Source organism: Pogona vitticeps, chromosome 10 (assembly GCF_051106095.1).
Source record: "Pogona vitticeps strain Pit_001003342236 chromosome 10, PviZW2.1, whole genome shotgun sequence".
In the NCBI taxonomy this organism is placed as follows: domain Eukaryota; kingdom Metazoa; phylum Chordata; class Lepidosauria; order Squamata; family Agamidae; genus Pogona; species Pogona vitticeps.
In genome coordinates this window covers 5,697,587-5,717,199 of record NC_135792.1, presented here as the reverse complement: position 1 = coordinate 5,717,199, position 19,613 = coordinate 5,697,587, and the positions used below count along the sequence as shown (strand labels likewise).

The following is a 19,613-nucleotide window of genomic DNA, read 5'->3' as shown; positions in this document are numbered from 1 at the left end:
TCAACAGCCTGGATCCACAAACAGCCGCTGATTGACATCAGAACTGGCATCGTCAGGCACCAGATTTTCAGTTGGCTGGAAAGAGGAGCGATCGGTTTCTCTCTCCCATATTTCTTTGGAACATGATGCTGTCCCAGCTTTGGAGGAAAAGAAAGCAAGTTTCCTCGTCTTTGAATTGCGTTTTTTTATACCTACTGAATTTGGCCAGGGCAGATATGAAACAAATACTATTTATTCTATAAGAGTATATTACATAAGAGTACTGTTACATTATGTGAACATGAAATTAATTCCATTCATGTTGGAGAAAACCTATCGAATATCTTTATAAAGTTAATTTTAAAAATTGTCATCCAAAAAGGTAATTTTCCCAGTAATAATAATAATAATAATAATAATAATAATAATAATAATAATTATTATTATTATTATTATTATTATTATTATTATTATTATTATTATTATTATTATTATTATTATTATTATTATTATTATTATTATTATTATTATTATTATTATTATTATTATTATTATTATTATTTTAAAAAGTACTGGTGCTGGTGCTGGTGCTGGTGCTGGTGTAGTAGTAGTAGTAGTAGTATCATCTTGCAAAACCATTTACTGTTCTATTTTCATGAGCGGGCTTTAGACAGAAGGGGAGCAGAGGCTGGATCCAGATGACATCAGAGCCTCCTGGAAGGAGAGCGAGCTTCTCCTGGTCATTAAATATAAAGGCAAAAGGTACCCTTTTTGGAGGCAGGGAGTTCAATGCAAGGTGATAAAGCCTCTGTTTTAATAGGATGGAAGTGAAATTAGTTAATCGGAAAACGCTGGCGAGCGACAGCTTTAGGAGCCTTAAGTGCTTTCTAAGCCATTTAAGGAAACAATATGAAGCAGCTCCTTTTCCTGACTTTGGATATTGATAAGTGACTAAACCCATGCACTCAGGGTGGATATATGGACAATTCACATCTCAGGATATCTATCTATCTATCTATCTATCTATCTATCTATCTATCTATCTATCTATCTATCTATCTATCTATCTATCTATCTATCTATCTATCTATCTATCTATCTATCTATCTATCTATCTATCTATCTATCTATCTATCTATCTATCTATCTATCTATCTATCTATCTATCTATCTGCCTGCCTGCCTGCCTGCCTGCCTGCCTGCCTGCCTGCCTGCCTGCCTGCCTGCCTGCCTGCCTGCCTGCCTGCCTGCCTGCCTGCCTGCCTGCCTGCCTGCCTGCCTGCCTGCCTGCCTGCCTGCTTGCCTGCCTGTATATTTATTTTGATATGTGTAGGCATTGTAAACCAGTAAACATCAGTATGTAGTACCTTGAGATATCTCTCTTCCAGGCATGAGCTTTGACTGGATGCCCTCCAAGAAGTCGACATAGAAAGGTCAATGTACATTCATTTATTGAAAACATTTTTACCCTGCCTTTCTCCTTTAAAAGGACTCAGGGTGGTTTTCATCACGAACAGATGACATTTGAAGCCAAAAACGGTAAGTAGACACTGTAGTGAACAGCCCTGCCCTCACCTGTCCGTCACAGCTGAGCAGTGGAGTAGGAGCCAATGAGAGGATGGAAGGCGGAGCCAAGGGGGAAGGGGGCTGGATATAAAGGCTGGTGTATGGAGCATGGAGAGAGATTCTGTGAGTGAGAGACAGTGTGAAACTTAAAAGTGAACTTAGAGTGAGTTAGAGGCCTGTAAGAACACTGAATGGAACAGAGAGTTATCAGAGATTTAAAGTCAAAGTAGAACTGATACAAATACAAGTGATTAGCAACCAATTGAATATTAATCAGATGTTAACTTCCCTGATCAAATAAATGACTTAGGTTTCGAAAGCACACATGTCTCCTTGATTAAGTGGTATTAAAGCAGTAATACCTGGTGGCAGCGAAGAAGGATGAAGAGCGAGAACCTCGTGAAGGCCTGGGGGGGATAGGGGCTTCGGAGCGGATTGCCGCAGACACATTCTAGATGGGCAGCATATTAAATAAATAAATAAATAAATAAATAAAATAAAATAAAATAAAATAAAATAAAATAAAATAAAATAAAATAAAAATAAATAAATAAATAAATAAATAAATAAATAAATAAATAAATAAATAAATAAATAAATAAATAAATAAATAAATAAATAAATAAATAAATAAATAAATAAATAAATAAATAAATAAGCAAGCAAGCAAGCATTGGATAAATGCCACACTAAAAACGGTAAACAAAAGCATCACCAGAACACATTCAAAGCAAGCAACACGGCACAACGATCCATTAAAAAATTAATAAACAAACACACTGAGACAGCCTGCCTGTCGGCTTGCAGCAGGACAGCAAAGATCATCATCATCATCATCATCTCAGAAATGCAGAGCTGGAAGGGACCCTATAGATCAGTGGTCCCCAACCTTGGGCCTCCAGATGTTCTTGGACTACACCTCCCAGAAGCCTTCACCACCACCTCTGTTGGCCAGGATTTCTGGGAGTTGAAGTCCAAGAACACCTGGAGGCCCAAGGTTGGGGACCACTGCTATAGATCATCCACTCAAGCTCCTGTCAAGGATGCACCTTGGGGGATCGAACCTCCAACCCTGTGCTCGGCAGAGACAGAGACCTAAACCCTTGAGCTATGGGGCCAGCCTGTGGAAGGGAGTCCCAGCGACCAGGAGCGGCACCAGAGGAGGCCTTCTCGCTTGCCCTACAGATGTGCTGGACCAACTTTCCCATGAACTCAGCACAGGCAATGGCCAGAGAGGCGGATGAGGAGTGCAGGGGTCCTCTTGGCATATCGGGGAGCTGGCCTAGAGAACTTTTCCTTTTCCTTTTTGGCCTTCCAGGGGTTAAAGCATAGGAAGAGGCCCTTTCTCCGGGTTGCTTCACCAGAGGGTTGCCCTCCCCGCAACGGCGATTGTAATCTTAGGATAACAATGTCTAAAGGTTAGAAGGTGGTCTTCCTTCACTTCCTATCCCTTGCCTTTCTTTCTTTGAAACTCAGGAGAGGTGTCAATAAAAGCTTTCCTTTAGGGGAAAAAAGTTTGCAGAGAGGGGAAGAGGAAGGAAGGAAGGAAAGAAGCCCCCCTTCCCAAATACAAAAGAATTCAGAAGTCTCTCTTTTCATTATTTTTAAACAACGGCACAGGGGTGAGACCCACTTTCACTGCAGTAGGAAGCATCAGAGACAATTGTGCCACTTCAAAGATTAACACGTTTCATTTGATACGTGCTTTTCCAGAATGGTTTTCCTGATGAAGGAAGCCACGTGTTCGAGAAAGGTCATGATGCTCAAAAAAATCTCCCTCTGTCTTCCAGGGGAATTGCTCCAGTGCACACCACTAAATGTAAGATGCCCTGCAGCTGGACCAAAAAAGGTCCAGGTTCGGGGTGGGCATTTCTCCGTCTGTCATGTGATCACCAGGAAACAGATCACACTGGACCAATTAACAAGGGCCAGCCCTAATTGGCTAGATCTCCCCCCTCCCTCATTTGATCGCACCCTTATAAGCCTCAATCCAATGGTTAGTCCCAATGAAAGACAGGCAAGAATCTGCGGTTTTGCGCAGTTCGTTTGCCAGCCCAACAGCTGATCTGCAATGCGGTGCCCTTCCCCTCTCTGGTAGGTGCCCATTCAGAGGCCGTGCCAAGAGGAGGCTGGGCAAGGAAGCCAGGATGCCTGCCTCCGAGGAGTTGCCCACTGGAGGAGGCAGGACACCGAACCACGGATCAACTGCTGGACCAGTAAACCAAACACACCGAACTACCGAACCACCCATCGTGGTTCGTGCCCATCTTTGGTACCAATAAAACTAGATCCATTGAATCAAGGAGATTTTCCATATGCAGACTCACTGTTCGTCAGTGTACTCCACCCATCCATTCTACTCAGTTCTACCCAAATCGGATTTAGGTCTTAGGCCAGAATCCTATTAGAGGAAAAGAAAAAACAACTGTGCATATCATAACGATCACACAGGAAGTTCCCTCCTCCCCTTGGGCTGAGAGGTCCATTGTGGGACCCGTGGTAGACAGGTTGCAAGATGAGCTGGATGATGGGCTCCCTAAGGGAGGAACACACAGAGATAAACCAGACAATAGATACAGGCAAACAAGCAAGCATCCCGCCTCAATGATAGAGAGGAGAGGAGGGAGGGAGAGAAAGGGAGAAGAGAGCAAGTTTGATGCTTTGTAAACCTCTCCTCTCTTCCTCTGGTCCTTGGTCTCCAGGATCACCCTCGAAATCATCTTAGAAAAGGAGCTGATTATTCGAGCTTCTCCAGATGAAGCCTTAATGGAACCACGAGTAGCCCTAAGCCTCTCCACTTCCACCCACCCCAAACAATGCTGTTTACATTGATCAATTAACAAGGGCCTGCCCTGTTTGGCTAGATCTGGCCCTGAAGAGCAATGGGGGATGAGAAAAAAGATATGTGAAAGAGACCTTCCTGTGCACACACACAGAGAGAGACACACACACACCATCATGTTGAATGTAGTGCAAGCATTAGAGATCATTGGGGACACAGAAGGGTAAATACTGCGATGGGGGGCCCCGAGGAGGAGGGGGAAAAAGCACAGAGAGAATAATCGGATTTAAGAGACCTAATAAAACCCAAGGAACTCTGCTCAAGCCAAGATCAACAAGCTAATATTGACAAAGAAAGAGAATGTAGATGCCCAGAAAAGAGCATCTGATCACATGCGCAAACATACAGGCACACACCGTGCAGTCTTCCCCATCAATGGTTACAGGTTCTGGCTGAGCTCATCAGACAGCTGTGAATCAACGGGGCAAACTCGTCAACTTTCTGTGCAAGGTATATATTCCTGGATCATCAGAACTAGAAATTTTAGCCCTAAGGAAGAAATGCTGGCTTTCATCCTTAATGAACTGTAAGGGGCACAATATGGATGAATTGTATAAGATCTGCCTTTTCTTACGTGGTCTCTTTGAGATATTTTGGACTACGTGTCCCATCCATTCCAGCACCCATAGCCCACGGTCAAGGATTCTGGGAAGGGTTGTCTCAAACCCTGAGAAGGCTCAGAAGGGTGAGAGATGTGAGGATGACAGATAAAGGAGAAGATCCAGAGGTGGTTGGTGCCCAGGTGAGGTGTGAACACCCTCTTAGACTGCAAGAGAAAGCATTGGTCCGGTTCTGATATTGATCAGATGATTAGAGAACTAGTCGCAAAAGCCACAAAGAGCTTTGAGATACTTCAACAAGTGTTATTTGACATTAAGCTTCGAAATCCGCTTCTTTGATGCCATCTGGAAAAGTGGCCCGCAGTTCACACAAATAAAACCTTATAGGCTTCTGTGGGTCACCAAGTTCTTCATGGTTAGGAAAGCATTGTTGAACATTGTTAAATAGTGTAAGAGCTGTGCACCATGTCTGGGCAAACACAGAGCTGTATCTGTAGCCCATTCCCCTCCTCCATTTCTTCTGGACATCAGCTTTTCTCATCAAGAAAAGTCCCACCCTCCACCCAACGTACAGGCAATGTGTTTTAATCAGTGTTACATTTTAGTGTATAACCTGTTGTGGTTTAAAGTCTGTTCTTTTTAATACCGTGAGCCACCTTGAACTGCCTTGTTGGGAGAAAGCTAGCCAACCAACCAACCAACCAACCAACCAACCAACCAACCAACCAACCAACCAACCAACCAACCAACCAACCAACCAACCAACCAACCAACCAACCAACCAAACCAACCAACCAACCAAACCAACCAACCAACCAAACCAACCAAACCAACCAACCAACCAACCAACCAACCAACCAACCAACCAACCAACCAACCAACCAACCAACCAACCTACCTACCTACCTACCTACCTACCTACCTACCTACCTACCTACCTACCTACCTACCTACCTACCTACCAACCAACCAACCAACCAACCAACCACAGCTCTTATTGTCTTCCACCCTTTTTTTCACACCTTCCATGGGGGGGTCTTGCATCTCGAGGTGCTAGAGCAGTGGTTTCCAACCTTGGCCCCCCCATATATTCTTGGACTACAACTCCCTGAAGCCTTCACCACTTGCTGTGCTGCCCAGGATTTCTGGGAGTTGTAGTCCAAGAACATCTGGGGGCCCAAGTCTGGGAATCACTGGGCTTAGAGGGGTTCCAACCTTTCCCTCACACATCTTTTCTGCTTCACACCCCCTCTCTCACACACAAACAAACACACACACACAGGCCCAGTCCCTGCCAGCCCCCATCAATCTTCTCTGGTCCTCCCCATCCCAAGGAGGACAACAGCACATGCACAGAAGGGTAGGTGACTTGCACCGCTGGATTGCCCATTTATTCCCTTCAGGCCTCTTCCCCTCCACCACTGTGGGACCCCGCCGCTCCTACCCCTCAGGATTCCACCCAAACTCGTCCCTTCTTTGACTTCGCTGCCAGGAGTTGGATCATTAATCATCCTCTTAGAACTGCAGAGCTGGCAGGGACCCTGTGGGTCATCCAATCCAGCCCCTGTCCAGGAGGCACTGCGGAGACTCGAACTCCCAACCTCCAACTAAACCACTGAGCTATTCAGACGGAACAAGAAGCGAGAAATGTGGGAGGCGGGGACGGGTAGACGGGGCAGGGGGGCGGGGAGTGAAATCTTCATCAGATAGCATCGGACCTTTCCTCCCCTCTTTCGGAAGAGGCGATCACCTTGGCAGAGTCTTGCAGCAAAGGCGACGGAGAACCTTGTGAGACCCTGAAGACGGCCACGTTCTCTTGGGCGTATAAATCCCCACCCGCACTGCCGGGCGCGTAACTGTCTTCTGGGAGCGACAAGGCGGCCTTGCCTTCTCTCCCTTCTTCCCCTGTTCGCCAAACTTCGAGCAAAAGGGAGCTGGACCCATAAAGGCCACATGGGTCGTGAAAGGTGGCTTTCCGGATGCTAGTGGGCGACAAAGCCCAGCATTCCTCGCTCCTACCTGCGCTGAGCCGGGCTGATGGGCCTTGTAAGCTAAGGGTCTTCGGAGAGAGGACGGGAAAGCGAGACCCACAAGAAAAGCCGGGGAAGAGGAAAGCCGAACATGAGATAGATGGACCCAGTCAAGGAAACCACGGCGTAGGTTTTGCAGGTTTGCAGGGCTGTTAATCATCAGACCTTTTGGGGAGGGCATTAAGAGTGAGGGTCGCCATAAATCCGAAGCGATTTTCGCACACTAAAACAAGCTGCTCCCTGCCTGAATTCACCCCCTTTGGCCACCGTTTCTCTTCCTCTCTTTTGCTTCTCTTGAAAAGTGACAGGACGGAGTCCCATGTTCCCCTCCTGCCTCGGGACCAGCCTTTCTCAGCCTTAGCCCCCCCCCCAGAAGAGGCTTGCCTAAAATTTCACGGCCATGCTGTCTGAGGACCTTGGGATCTAGAGAGGCATGGCATCACCAGCCCGTCTCTCTTTCCCCCTCCCCCGCTTCACACGTGCGTTCTGACACGTTTAGAGAAGACAACTTCCAGCAAGGCCCGCTGAAAATTTGAGAACGAGTCACTCAGACAACCAGGGAAAGCCTCCGACAAGAAAGCCCTAAATTCATCTGGGCGCCCATGGGACCTAATCGCAACCTAGGCTGGGCAGTCAGAACAGTCAAATCTTTCCTGCCCTCCCGTCCTTGGAGGATTGCTTTTCATGTGATTTGTTTGTTGTTGTTGATATGATTTGTTTGTTGTTGTTGTTGTTGTTGTTTTGCCCCAGGACACCAATTACAAGTGAAAACCGCCATGAGAAGCATCTTGGTGAGGGATGCAAATGCACAATCCAGCTGTTTGCGGACGGGTCCAGAAGGAATCGCTCCCTTACCGCAAAGTCTCATTTGCGGCAGGAGAGTCCAGAAGGAATCGCTCCCTCCCGAAGCCGGAGGTGAGGATGGGAGTAGTTAGATGGGATCTGGACCAACCGGGAAGAGGGAAGACCGAGGAGGAAGAAGAGGAGGAGGAGGAAGAGGCAGAAGATTAGCAGATAGACGAAGCGATCAGGACCAGAGTAATACGCTTAGAGATGTTTCTTCCCAATCCCTCTATATTGATTCAGAGAATTTTAATTCTGGGTCTTGCTGTTTGACATAATCCGTATTTATTACAAGAGGAGATTGGGTGATGAGGGGAAGCGATCAAGGTCGATTTCTCGAACGGTTTAATCTATATGTCACTCCCTCCTCCACCTCTTGCCCAGATAAACGCACGTCAGAGTAAACAATTCGAGAAATCATATACATATGTGTGTGTGTCTCTCTGCGTGTGTCTCTATATATAGGTGTGCATGTGTATACATATATATATGTGTGTCTGTAGAAAGGTATACAGACTGGGATTTTGAGGTGGAGAAAAAGAGGGGGGGGGTCACGATCATCCCCAAGCGCTCCAGACATGAGTTGGGGTGTCGGGGAAGGCCATAAATCCTGCAGCTTTGGAGACAGGGAGAGGCGAACTTTTGAGGCTGAAAACTTGAGGAGGGGGTGACAGAAGATTTCCAAGGGAGAAAAGCTCGTATTCTGCGCCCCCCCCCCTGAATTTTTCGTCCGGCACTCCCTTCCGCACGAAGTCTCCCCGGAGCGAGGAGAGAAATCCAGGAATCGCTCCTGAACAGATCGATTTAAATCTCTGTCTTCAGGGGAAAGGAATTTCGCCGCTCTCCGCTCCGCTCCCTGGTCCTTCTGCCTCTCCGAAAGGCGTGGGAATATAAATCCAGCTTTCCAGAAGGCTGGATAGGACCGGGAGCACCCGCCGATCGGCCCTACACGAAGTCTAAAAGGGTGTGAAGGATAAAGCGCGCATAAATAAATAAATAAATAAATAAATAAATAAATAAATAAATAAATAAATAAATAAATAAATAAATAAATAAATCACCCAAAGCTCAGCCCCCAGGAGGTAAGTTCCCAAAATTATTCGGGCCGGGGATGCGCGAGTTCCGGGAGAAAAGTTACGCTCCCGTCTCTGGGACATCACACACAAAAAAACGCGAATAATTGTATCTCAAGAGTGGATAAAATGCCAGGCGGTAAAATAAATAAATAAAGGAAAGAGACAGAGAGGAATACAGTAACTTCTTTATTTTTAAAAGGCAAAACCGACCTCCAGATCGGGAATCCAGTGCCTTGAAAGCGCACGTTGATTTTTTTTTCGGAGTCAGACCTGTTTATCATTCCGATATTTCTGTCCAGGTAAGAGAGCGGCGCCTCACCTCTGATTTCCGTGCACCGCGAGAGCAGGCAGGCAAGGGCCAAACGTGCCGTAAATTTCCTAATTAGAGATTTCGCACCGAGACAAAAAAACCCTTAATGAGTTTCATTCAAATCCCGGCCATTGTGAGTCCATGGTCAGTACCCCAGTAACATCCCCCTCTCTTGTCTTCTTTCTCCCCCCCCACCGCCCCAAACCATTTATTTTCCAACGGCCCACGGGGCTGCTCGGGGTTGGCTTTTGTGAATATTTTAATTCGCCTTCTTATCCCGCCTTTGATGTCCAAGATCGGACCTATAGATCTTTGAAGTTCCTGATTACGTGGGGGAAGGGGAGGAAATCCACCAGACTCTGTGGATCTCGAACGTATCCGAATCTCTGTTGTGTTAGGGAAAGAGCCTCCAAATTCGAAGCAAAGAGAGCCATTCACACTCAAAACTGGAGGGGCCGGGTGGGGGTTCAAGAAGAGAATCAGAGTTTATTTCTCGCTTTTAAAGTCCGTAGGAAGGAACGCCAACCACTGTAGGGACGGATAAACCGGATTTTATCCGGGGGAGGTGGCGTGTCCAGATGATCTCAAGAAAGCAAAAAGAATCCGCAAGCAACCAGCTCCGACTCTTTGGCCAACAAACTAGTTGGTTATAATAAAGTTCAAACCACATCCTTTGACTGGTGGGATATAACAGATACAAGTTTTCTCTAATCCAAAACATGTCCTTTATTGTTATTCCAAAAACCCTAGGCACAGGCAGTCAAAGTTATAAAAGCATTGACTGTTATCACAGATACAAGTGTTTTTTTTAACCGAAAACGTTGCTGTTGTTATTAATTTCAGGCCAGAATTCGGAATAATAAAAGAGTCTGGTGGCCTTCTTAAGCTTAATAACGTTTATCACTGACGTCGGTTTCGTCCAAAATCGTTCAGGACGCATTCCCCCCCCCCCCGGGAAAGCGGCTTTCTTCCTCCCACCCAGAATAAAATCCAATGCAGAGCAAGGGTCTTATAATTCCTGCCCGCTCCAGGAGCATATTTTAATTTAATTGCCAATGAAAGGAGAAAGAATAATACGTATAACGACGACGACGCCCGCATTATTTATGACCGTACTGGCGAGAAGTCTTTCTTTCTTTCTATGGTTTTTTTTTAATGCCACCAACTCCGGGGCAGGGTTAAATCTCAGCAAAACGGCCCAAGCGATTGGCGAAGAGGCTTCCCCACCCGCTTGGAGAGAGAGAGAGAAAAAAAAACCAGCCGGCAAATAAAAAGACAGCGACGTCAGTGCAGGGAAAGGCAGGAGGGGAGGAGAGAAAGAGGAGGGGAGAGAGGGAAAAAGGGCCGGAGTGAGAAATCCAGGGAGAGAGAGAGAGAGACTTGAAAGAAAGAGGCGGGGCTTGCGAGGGAGCCTCCGGCTGTCAATCCAAAGCGAGCGCCCCAATAACCGCCCGCAATCTGTTCGGACCTGACCTGAGCGAGCTGCGGGCAGATCAATAGGAGAAGGGAAGGCAGAGAGAAGCGCCCGAGCCTTCAAGAGGCAGCTGCCGGAGAAGGAAGAAGAAGAGGAGGAGGAGGAGGAGGAGGAAGGGGAGAAGGAGGAGGAGGAGGAGGAGGAGGAAGAGGAAGAAGAGAAGGAGGCAGCCTCCGGCCTGGCCTGGCCTCCCCCCCTCCTTCCCTCCCTCCCCCCTCTCCCTCCCTCCCTCACCCCCCTAACCACCAGCCACCACCAATGTCTGGCAGAGTTTCCGAGAGATACTAAAAAGTGCGGGCGAGGCGCGCCAAGGACGAAGGATCGAATCCCTCCCTCCCCCTTTGGGGGTCTCTCGCTTTCTCTCTCTTTCCTCCTCCTCTCCCCTTCCCCCTCCCTCCCTTCCCTCCCCCACCCCCTCCCACCCCCTTTCTTCCTCCTCCCTCCCTCCCTCCTTCCTTCCCCCCCCCTCCGCGCGAACTTCACGCCGCCGCCAGCCCGCGATGGCATTTTCCCAGCTGGGATACCAGTACATCCGGCCGATCTACCAGTCCTCCGATCGCCTGGGGAACAGCGGCTCCCGGCAAGGGGCCGAGCTGAGTCCGTCGGGGGCCCTCTCCAACGTCCTCTCCTCCATGTACGGAGCGCCTTACGCCGCCGCCGCGGCTGCCCAAGGATACGGGGCTTTCCTGCCCTACGCCGCCGAGCTCCCCATCTTCCCGCAGCTGGTAAGGGGGCGAAAAAAACCAACCCACCGATCCCCTTCTTTTATTCCCCCGCTTCCAACTCCCGTTTTCTCCTTCTCCCTTTGGGTCGGGCTTTACCTCCCCTTTCGCTTCCCTCCGCGGCCGGCGAACCGGCAGACTTTCTCCAGCCTCGCAGGGCGAAAAGCGAGGCGGGTGAAATTGACGAGCTTTCCACGTGAAATTGACCAGCCCGGATCGCTCTGTTCCCACTGCCTGTCTTTTGATCGGGGGTTTACAAGGAAGTCCCGACCCGCGATTCCGGGGCTTGGATTGCTTGGGGGCGAGGAGAAGGATTTTTAAAAACTCCGGGCCAACTTTTTTTCCAAGAGAGACGGGCCGGATCCTTAAAGGAAAACCTGTCGTGTTTATTTTCTGATTCTGGGGCGCTTTGCGCTTCTTACGAGCCCGTTTTTGTGGGAAGCCGGATTGGGACGCGCATTTGACGGTCTTTTCCTTTCGTACGCATTGGGGGGGGGAGAGCCGGCACCCAGCTTTGTGGGGGGGGGGGGAGAGAGAGAGAGATTCCCACTACTCATAAATATGAATTAACTTTAGAAAGCGTTGTCTGGTATTTCTTGGCTTAGGCACCCAAAAAATTCAGTATAATACAAAGCTGGCAGTGCAGATAATGTAACGTGCAGGTGGGAGCGAAAAATCTGTTTTTTTAACAGAGCTGTAAAAAGTTTTCCGGCTGGGTGTGTTGGAATATTCTTCAGGAGTTTGAAAGGCCGATGGAAAAAGGGGCCTTTCTTAGATTCGCGTGCGGATTGTATTCAGATCAAAAACGGGGAAAGGTGTCCCCCCCCCCCCCGATTCACGCACGCAAACACCCCAAATCCCGGCACTATTTTACTTCCACGGAGACACACACACACACACACACACACAGAGGGAGCGGGCCTCGGTGCTGGATTCCGCCCCCGCCAGGGTTTGATTGACAGCTCCTTTCCCGGTGAGTCGCGGAAGCATAAGGCCGTTTTAAAAAATGTTTATCAACAGCACCTCCGTTACGCACGCAGGAGGGAGAGGAAAAAGGACATCTACAGGGGGAGGTGGAAATCAGAGCAAGGATTCTGCTCACTTCAGAATTTGGAGGGGGGGGAGTGTGCTTTTTAAGTTGCAAAAGATGAACTTGAAAAACCGGGGAATCTCTTTTACTGATCTTTCCCCCTTCAACTATAAAGGAAACCAAACGCTGTGAGAATGCGATCTTAATTCACCTACACGTAAAAGTCGATTCCTCCACAACTTCTCTCTCTCTCCACTATATATATATATATACATATATAGCCTTGAATATATACAGGCCCACTTCTCTTCTACCTAAAAGACCTCTTTATTTGCATTTAGACTCTTTCTAAAATTGAAGACCCCCCCTCTCCCGAAAGTTTTTAAAAGTTCCCTGAATTCTGGAACTGAAAAAGCTGAATTTTAAAAGTCGAAGGAGGCCTTTTCAACTTTAATAATAATAATAATAATAATAATAATAATAATAATAATAATAATAATAATAATAATAATAATAATAATAATAATAATAATAATAATATGCTGGGAAGGCTCATGCAGATATTCGGGTTCGGTGGAAATAATAGATACGGCCTTTTCAATCTTATTACCTTCCCAGCAGTGGCGTGGGGTGGGTGGGATAGAATTTAGAGACCGATCTTGTCATTCGGGGAGTCGATAGAGCTGTGTGTCAAGAGCAAGCTTCGGAGTGTCACTGCAATCTTCGTCAGGGCTGTACAGCAAGGTTACGGAGTTCCCTTGAAGATACTGATTCCCTTCCTGATGGTTTGGTTTCCTTTCCGCCTAACTCCGATCTCACCGTCTCCTTTTTTTCTTTCCCCCTCTCCCTCCTCGCTCCGCCGCCGTCCAGGGCGCCCAGTATGAGCTGAAGGACAGCCCCGGCGTCCAGCACCCGGCCTTCTCGCACCCCCACCCGGCTTTCTACCCTTATGGGCAGTACCAGTTCGGGGACCCCTCGCGGCCCAAGAACGCCACCCGCGAGAGCACCAGCACCCTCAAGGCCTGGCTGAACGAGCACCGCAAGAACCCCTACCCGACCAAAGGGGAGAAGATCATGCTGGCCATCATCACCAAGATGACCCTCACCCAGGTCTCCACCTGGTTCGCCAACGCCCGGCGGAGGCTCAAGAAGGAGAACAAGATGACCTGGGCCCCGCGGAGCCGCACCGACGAGGAGGGCAACCCCTACGGCAGCGAGCACGACGAGGAGGAGGGCGGCGAGGGCGACAAGCGCGGCGAGGCCGACGAGGAGGAGATCGACCTGGAGAACGTGGAGACGGAGCACCTGGAGGGCCCCTTGGCACCGCCCGGCCCGGGCCTCCAAGGAGGGGGAGAGGGAGGGGGAGGGGGAGGAGGCCAGCTCCTCCTGGACGGGGGGGACGAGGAGGAGGACGACGAGGAGGAGGAGGACGACGAGGAGGAAGGCTTGGAGGACGAGGACCGGGAGGAAGACGCGGCGCTCCTGCCCTCGGACGCCAAGACCAGCGACTCGGACGCTTCCGACGGCGCTTGCTTCGCGGACTTCCCCGACGGCGCCCGCGAGCGCTACCTGCTCAAGGCGGTGCAGGACGCCCGCCGTCGGGCCGCGGCTTCGGCAGAGCCGCCCCCGCCGCCGCCGACTCAGCCGCCGGGCCGCCTTTCTCCTCCCGCGTCCCCCTCGACGGCTGCCAGCCCGGCTCCGCCGCCGCCCCCCGCGCCGCCCCCTCCGCCGCCGCCTCCCAAGCCCAAGATCTGGTCCTTAGCCGAGACGGCCACCAGCCCGGACCACCCTTCGCGGAGATCGTCTCCCCCCGAGGGGGCTTCGCCGCCGGCCGCCCCCAGCCCCACCGCCCCCTCGAGCCTCCAGCTGGTCGGAGGACCCCCGGCCGCCGCCTCGGCCCCCAGACTGGTCTCCGCCTGCCCGCTGGGCAAGTTCGCCGCCGCATGGGCCGGCGGGCGCCCCTTCTCGGCCCACCACCATCATCACCACCACCACCACCAGCACCGTCATCCCCACCCGTTGACCCTACTGAACACGCCCCACCTCTTGGGACTCGCGGGGGGCAGCCCCGGCGCCGTCCCTAACGGAGCCGCCGCTGCCGCCGCCGCCGCCGCGGCTGCAGCAGCCGCCGCTGCCCTGGCGGCTTTCTCCAGGCCCGCGGACCAAGCGCAGAGCGCGGAGGCAGCCGGCGGAACAGGTAACCACTTGATCCGGGGCTGGGTGGCGGGCTGGGTGGAGGAGGAGGAGGCCGAAGAGGGGGCAAAGAAGGAGATCCGGGGAGGCGCGAAGGGCCTGCCGCCATTTGAGTCACCCTTGTTCCCTTCGCCAGCACTAAGCAGGTCACCCCCTCCCTCTCCCCCAAGGGGTAGCCCTGTGAGGACTTCTGCAGAGTCTTGTGTTGCCTTAAAGACCACGACGTTTCATTTGGCAGAAGAAACTTTTCCTGGTTTGTAGCCAGCTTTGCAGCTGAAGACGGGGCTACCGTCCACCGAAACTTTCCTGCCAAATACAACTTGTGAGACACGGAGGTCTCCCCCGAGGTTTTCTTCCTCCCTTTCAGTCCCTCAGGCTTCTTTCGGAGCAGATCCAGATAGGTGAATAGGGAACAACAGAGCTTTTGATGAAGTGGCCCCTCCGAAACGGAGGGTTCTGGTTTGCTTGCCAGATCATGTCTGCTGGAGTTCCGTAGGCCTTCAGGCTACCAGGGGAGATCTTCTCTGGACATGGGTCTCAGAGGCCGGGCTGTAAATTCCATGGGGTTTAATTCTGAGGAAATTGCAGAGCAGGCTGATATATTTTAGGGGAAGAAACTGGAGTTTCAGATGAGAAGCGATCAAGGCACCTGAATAATTCTGGAAACAATGGGTGCATTTGACCTAAAAAGGAGAAAGTGAGGGCGGCCACCTCGAGGTTGTAAGGAAAGTGCACTTCTGAATCGTCTTCCTGCTGGCCATTCTGCTCCCTGCTTTCCTTTCTCAGCTTGGTTTGGCTGAAGAGTTCATTGATATTACAAGGGGGGGGGGGGAACCGTTCAGATTGAGTCCCCTGTCTCGCCGCCGATCAGCTCCACTTTCTAAACGGTCGAGCGTCTTTCCCTAAGTCGCCTTCTTGTTCCGAGATGATTTGCCGGCGTTTCTTTAAGAAAAGAGAAGTACAGCACAAGTTTTTTTTTCCTGTGAGACCCCGAAAAGGCAAGAAAAGGGCAGGGAGATCTCCTTTACTGCTTGGGTTTGGACGAAAATGCAGTGCGATCCTCCCCAGCTAATAGGAAACGCCAGTTGCCGGGTTCAGAATTAATCTCCTCTTTGGGTGGGGGCGTCATTTCACTTTTCTAATTTTTAAGAAAGTGCATTTAATCGCCTTGTGGGCACCACACACAGAGAGGTTTTTAATTCTGTTTGTCTGAAAAGAAGTCTCAAGTCTAAGATGAAAGCGTGGGCCACGATTTGTTTTAACCACTAAAATTTGTTTGTTGATGATCCAACTGCTGTGTGTATAACCCTATAAAAAGCAGTGTAATCTTTTACATGCTTAAACCTTGAATGCAGTGGGTCTTACTCCTGGGTAAAAGTGCCTAGGGTTGTAACTCAAGGGGTTAAGCAGCTCCCACTGACACCAGAATTTCTTTTTTCTACTTTATATTCCCCGGGCACTGAGCTTTCTTAACAGTTTTTAAAAAGGTGCTCTTCTAAGTTCATGCAGAGTGTCTTAAATAAGAGGGTTAAAAAAAAAGAAGAAGCAACAAAGCTAAGGTGTTCTTTTTCGGTTTTAAAACAAGGATTTTTTTTCCTTTTGTTTGCTTTTTGTTTAGATCGGTCTAGTGCCTTGGAAGTAGAAAAAAAGTTAATTAAGACAGCTTTCCAGCCAGTTCAGAGGCGGTAAGAAATTGTGCTATCTCAGGGGGTACATGGAAAGACAGATCTGGGGTGGAAAAGGGAGGGTGGGAACCTTTTTTTATAAAAGGCAAAACTGTGTCAGAATTTATAAACTACAAGCCGAGGCGTGCACTTACTTGGGAGTAAGCGCCATGGAAGTTATTGGGATTTCCATCAGAGCTGCACAGATCTTTAGAAATGGGGATGAGCGATGCAGGGCAGAGTTGTGGGGGGAGGGCTTTTTAATTGTTGTTGCTCACAGCATGATGTTGAAAATGATTATTGGGGCAAGATCAAACTTCTTATCTCCCCCATCCCCTTTTCTTGGACTTGAGAAAAGTGAGCGCTCATTGTGAGAGGCAGAAGACTTTACCCATGCCGCAGACTTTCTCGAAAATTCTCCATTTACTCCCTCATCCTGACCCATTTTATCCACGCAGTTCAAAACAGGCCATATTTAAGGACTGGGTTAGAGAGAAAGTGTAAATGAAAGAAATAATAGTGGGCAGAGCAATGCAAACATCAGCCAGTATGTCTACCTGTTGCACATAGGTGCGTGCAATAAAATGTGCACATATTCCCATTGTACACATGGATATAGAAAGTTTATACTGCCTAGAAACCAAATGTGTATTTGTGTGGGTATTTGTGCAATACATATGCATGTAAATGTGTATTTTTATTTTTGGACTGGATTGCGGTATATACTTCTTAATGCACCTGGAACAGAAATATTGCTTTGCTATTTTATATATATATATATGATCTATGTGTGTGTTTCCACATACACATGTACGCACACCCGCGCAAGGCAGAGCAATTGCACAGCGGCTTGGTGCTGCCGAAAACTGTGTTGTGCGCTGGCCTACACATATAAAAATGTAAACTAAAGGAGGCCATTCAAGAGATACTGAGGTGCATGTTGAAACGGCAAAGATTGCTTTATTAATCTGTTGCAGTGTGGTGGGGAGGGGAAAACTAAAACTTCCAGTATTCTGATATTTTGCAGGCTTGGCAAACATACTGCGCAATCAGGTTTTATAAGACTATCAGCAAGAACAGACCAAATGGGTTCCAAAAATGCAGGAAAGCTTCCATGCATGTAATAGAATGCATGAAAAAGAATGCATGGAATACATGTAATATAAGTTTCAGTCAAACTCTAGGGGGGGGAAATTGGAATCCTCACTTTTGTTCCAATTTAATTTTAAAAAAACACATTGGCTTCAATGCAATCTCACATCAGATGTCATGATTCAAAATGAATAGATATATATATATATTTCTCTCTCTCTCTCTCTGTCCTTTTTCCTCTAGGCCTCAGAACCAACTTGATGCAGCTATGGTTCTATCTGCGCTATCATCATCATAGTTAATTTTTTTTTCTAATTATTATTCTGATGGTTGTACAATAAAATTCTCTGTATAGTTACAGCTTGTACGCATGTCCCCGCATTAAATGGAAAAAAAGCAAAGGAAAAAAACTGCTTCTGTACTATTATCTGGATTAGCTGAATTTGTGAGGTTTTTTTGGAAGTCCAGTGAGAAATAGGCATCTCTTCTCTTTTTGTATATATAGTAAAAAAAAATGTAAATATGTGTGAACCAAATTGTACAAGAAAGTATATATTTTTGGCTAATAAACTGATGCCACTTTGACTAAAATGTTGACATCTAGTGGAATTTATTATTATTATTATTATTATTATTATTATTATTATTATTATTATTATTATTATTATTATTATTATTATTATTATTATTATTATTATTATTATTATTATTTATTGATTTGGTATTCTGACTACTTTATATTGCTAGAACTTGGTCTCCTGTACTTCTGAGCAGATAATGCAATTGTGAACCACATAAAAAAAGTGTTTGTGAGAGAGAGAGGTGTCAGAGTGAGTGTTAAAGACTGAAGAATCATAATCGATGAGAAAAAAAAATTCAAGATTTTGTGAAATGCACTCTTCTGAATGCATTAGACAAAAATCTTGATTTTTTTTTCTCATTGTGATTCCGGTTCATATTTACAAGTGGCTTTATTATTATTATTATTATTATTATTATTATTATTATTATTATTATTATTATTATTATTATTATTATTATTATTATTATTATTTTGTAAGTGCACCTAATGTTTTTTTAAAAAAAAAACTGAGCCCAAATCATGTTTTCAGTTCTAGGACGTTCATAGAAGTTTTCTTTCAACCCCAAACGGGTGGGCTGGAAATATTTCCTTGCGTCTTAAGGCATGACTCTTGTTGGTTTTTTTCTGTTATTTTTTTTCCCCTTGTGCCGGGGGAGGGGGCAGCTAATCTGCAACGGTGCGCCTTTCGGAAGTGTGCTTCTTTATAATAAGAGTATCAATAATAATAATAATTTACGAATGCGGTGTTGGATAGGAGGCAGCGGCTGGGCTGATCGGGACTCCAGCCGCAGACAGGCGGGTTGAGAAAACCAGGCGCGCTGTCCTTTTCGGGGGCTCAAGGAGCACGAGGTTGAAAGAGAAAGGAAAGGGAAAGAAAGAACGAACGACACAAACTCCGCTTATTGCACTGTTTTCTTTTTCTCTTTTTTTAAAAAAAATCTGGATTAAAAAGAAAGGCTTGTCCTGAGCGCAGCCAGCAGCAAACGGAAGGTTGCGCTTTGGCGGAAGGGAGAGAGGGATCCGAATCTCCCTCTCCTGTGATTATTTTATATCCCTGGTCCAACCGTTTATATTTTATTTATTTATTCTTTAAAACAGAAACTCTGCAAGCGAGCGAGGGCGTTGTGTGTGGAACTCGGGCGCCCTCTGCAGGAGGGAACCGCCTGCGCGCCTTGGCCGTCCTTGAGACCCGAGCGGGCGCTCCAGACCAGCGCCTGGTTTACTCGCCAGTAAACCCCGCTGCGACGGGGGAGGGGGGGATCCCTTACTCTCAGGAAAGAGGACGGTTTCGTTTCCTCTCCTGGTCTCTTGATGGCTTTGAAAATCTTCTTTTTTAAATCCAGCCCATACAAAGGGGATCTCTCTACTCTTGATCCCTAGACTGTTCTTCAACGTGTATTGTTGGTCTCGGTTATGGAAAATCCTTTGGTAGAGTTTCTGTTTTCCTGTCCATGGGCCGAACAAACAAGCAGAGAAGGGAATGATAATGCTGGAATAAGAGGTAGGGGTGAGGGGGTGGTTTTAGCCACGGAAGGGCAACTTGGTGGAGCTTAAGACGGCACCTTACCTTGGCTTCAGATATGATCTGTGACACCCCCAAGGACCTTATTACTTAGTGCTGTTAGCTATTGATTCCACTTCTTCCTCCT

General features: G+C 47.8%; 1 protein-coding gene across 2 annotated transcripts; it reads left to right on the top strand.

Annotated features, from left to right (window-relative positions):
* The first annotated feature begins 9,538 nt into the window (after nucleotides 1-9,538).
* IRX3 (iroquois homeobox 3) lies at nucleotides 9,539-17,972 on the top strand. 2 transcript variants are annotated; one of them, XM_072980586.2, is made up of 4 exons: nucleotides 9,539-11,405; nucleotides 13,303-14,629; nucleotides 16,244-16,310; nucleotides 17,625-17,972. In XM_072980586.2, the coding sequence occupies exons 1-4, from the start codon at nucleotides 11,181-11,183 to the stop codon at nucleotides 17,677-17,679; spliced, it is 1,674 nt and encodes a 557-aa protein (XP_072836687.2). In that variant the 5' UTR covers nucleotides 9,539-11,180; the 3' UTR covers nucleotides 17,680-17,972. The 2 variants fall into 2 exon arrangements, with proteins under 2 accessions (XP_072836687.2, XP_072836688.2); XM_072980587.2 differs by lacking the exon at nucleotides 16,244-16,310.
* The last annotated feature ends 1,641 nt before the right edge of the window (nucleotides 17,973-19,613 follow it).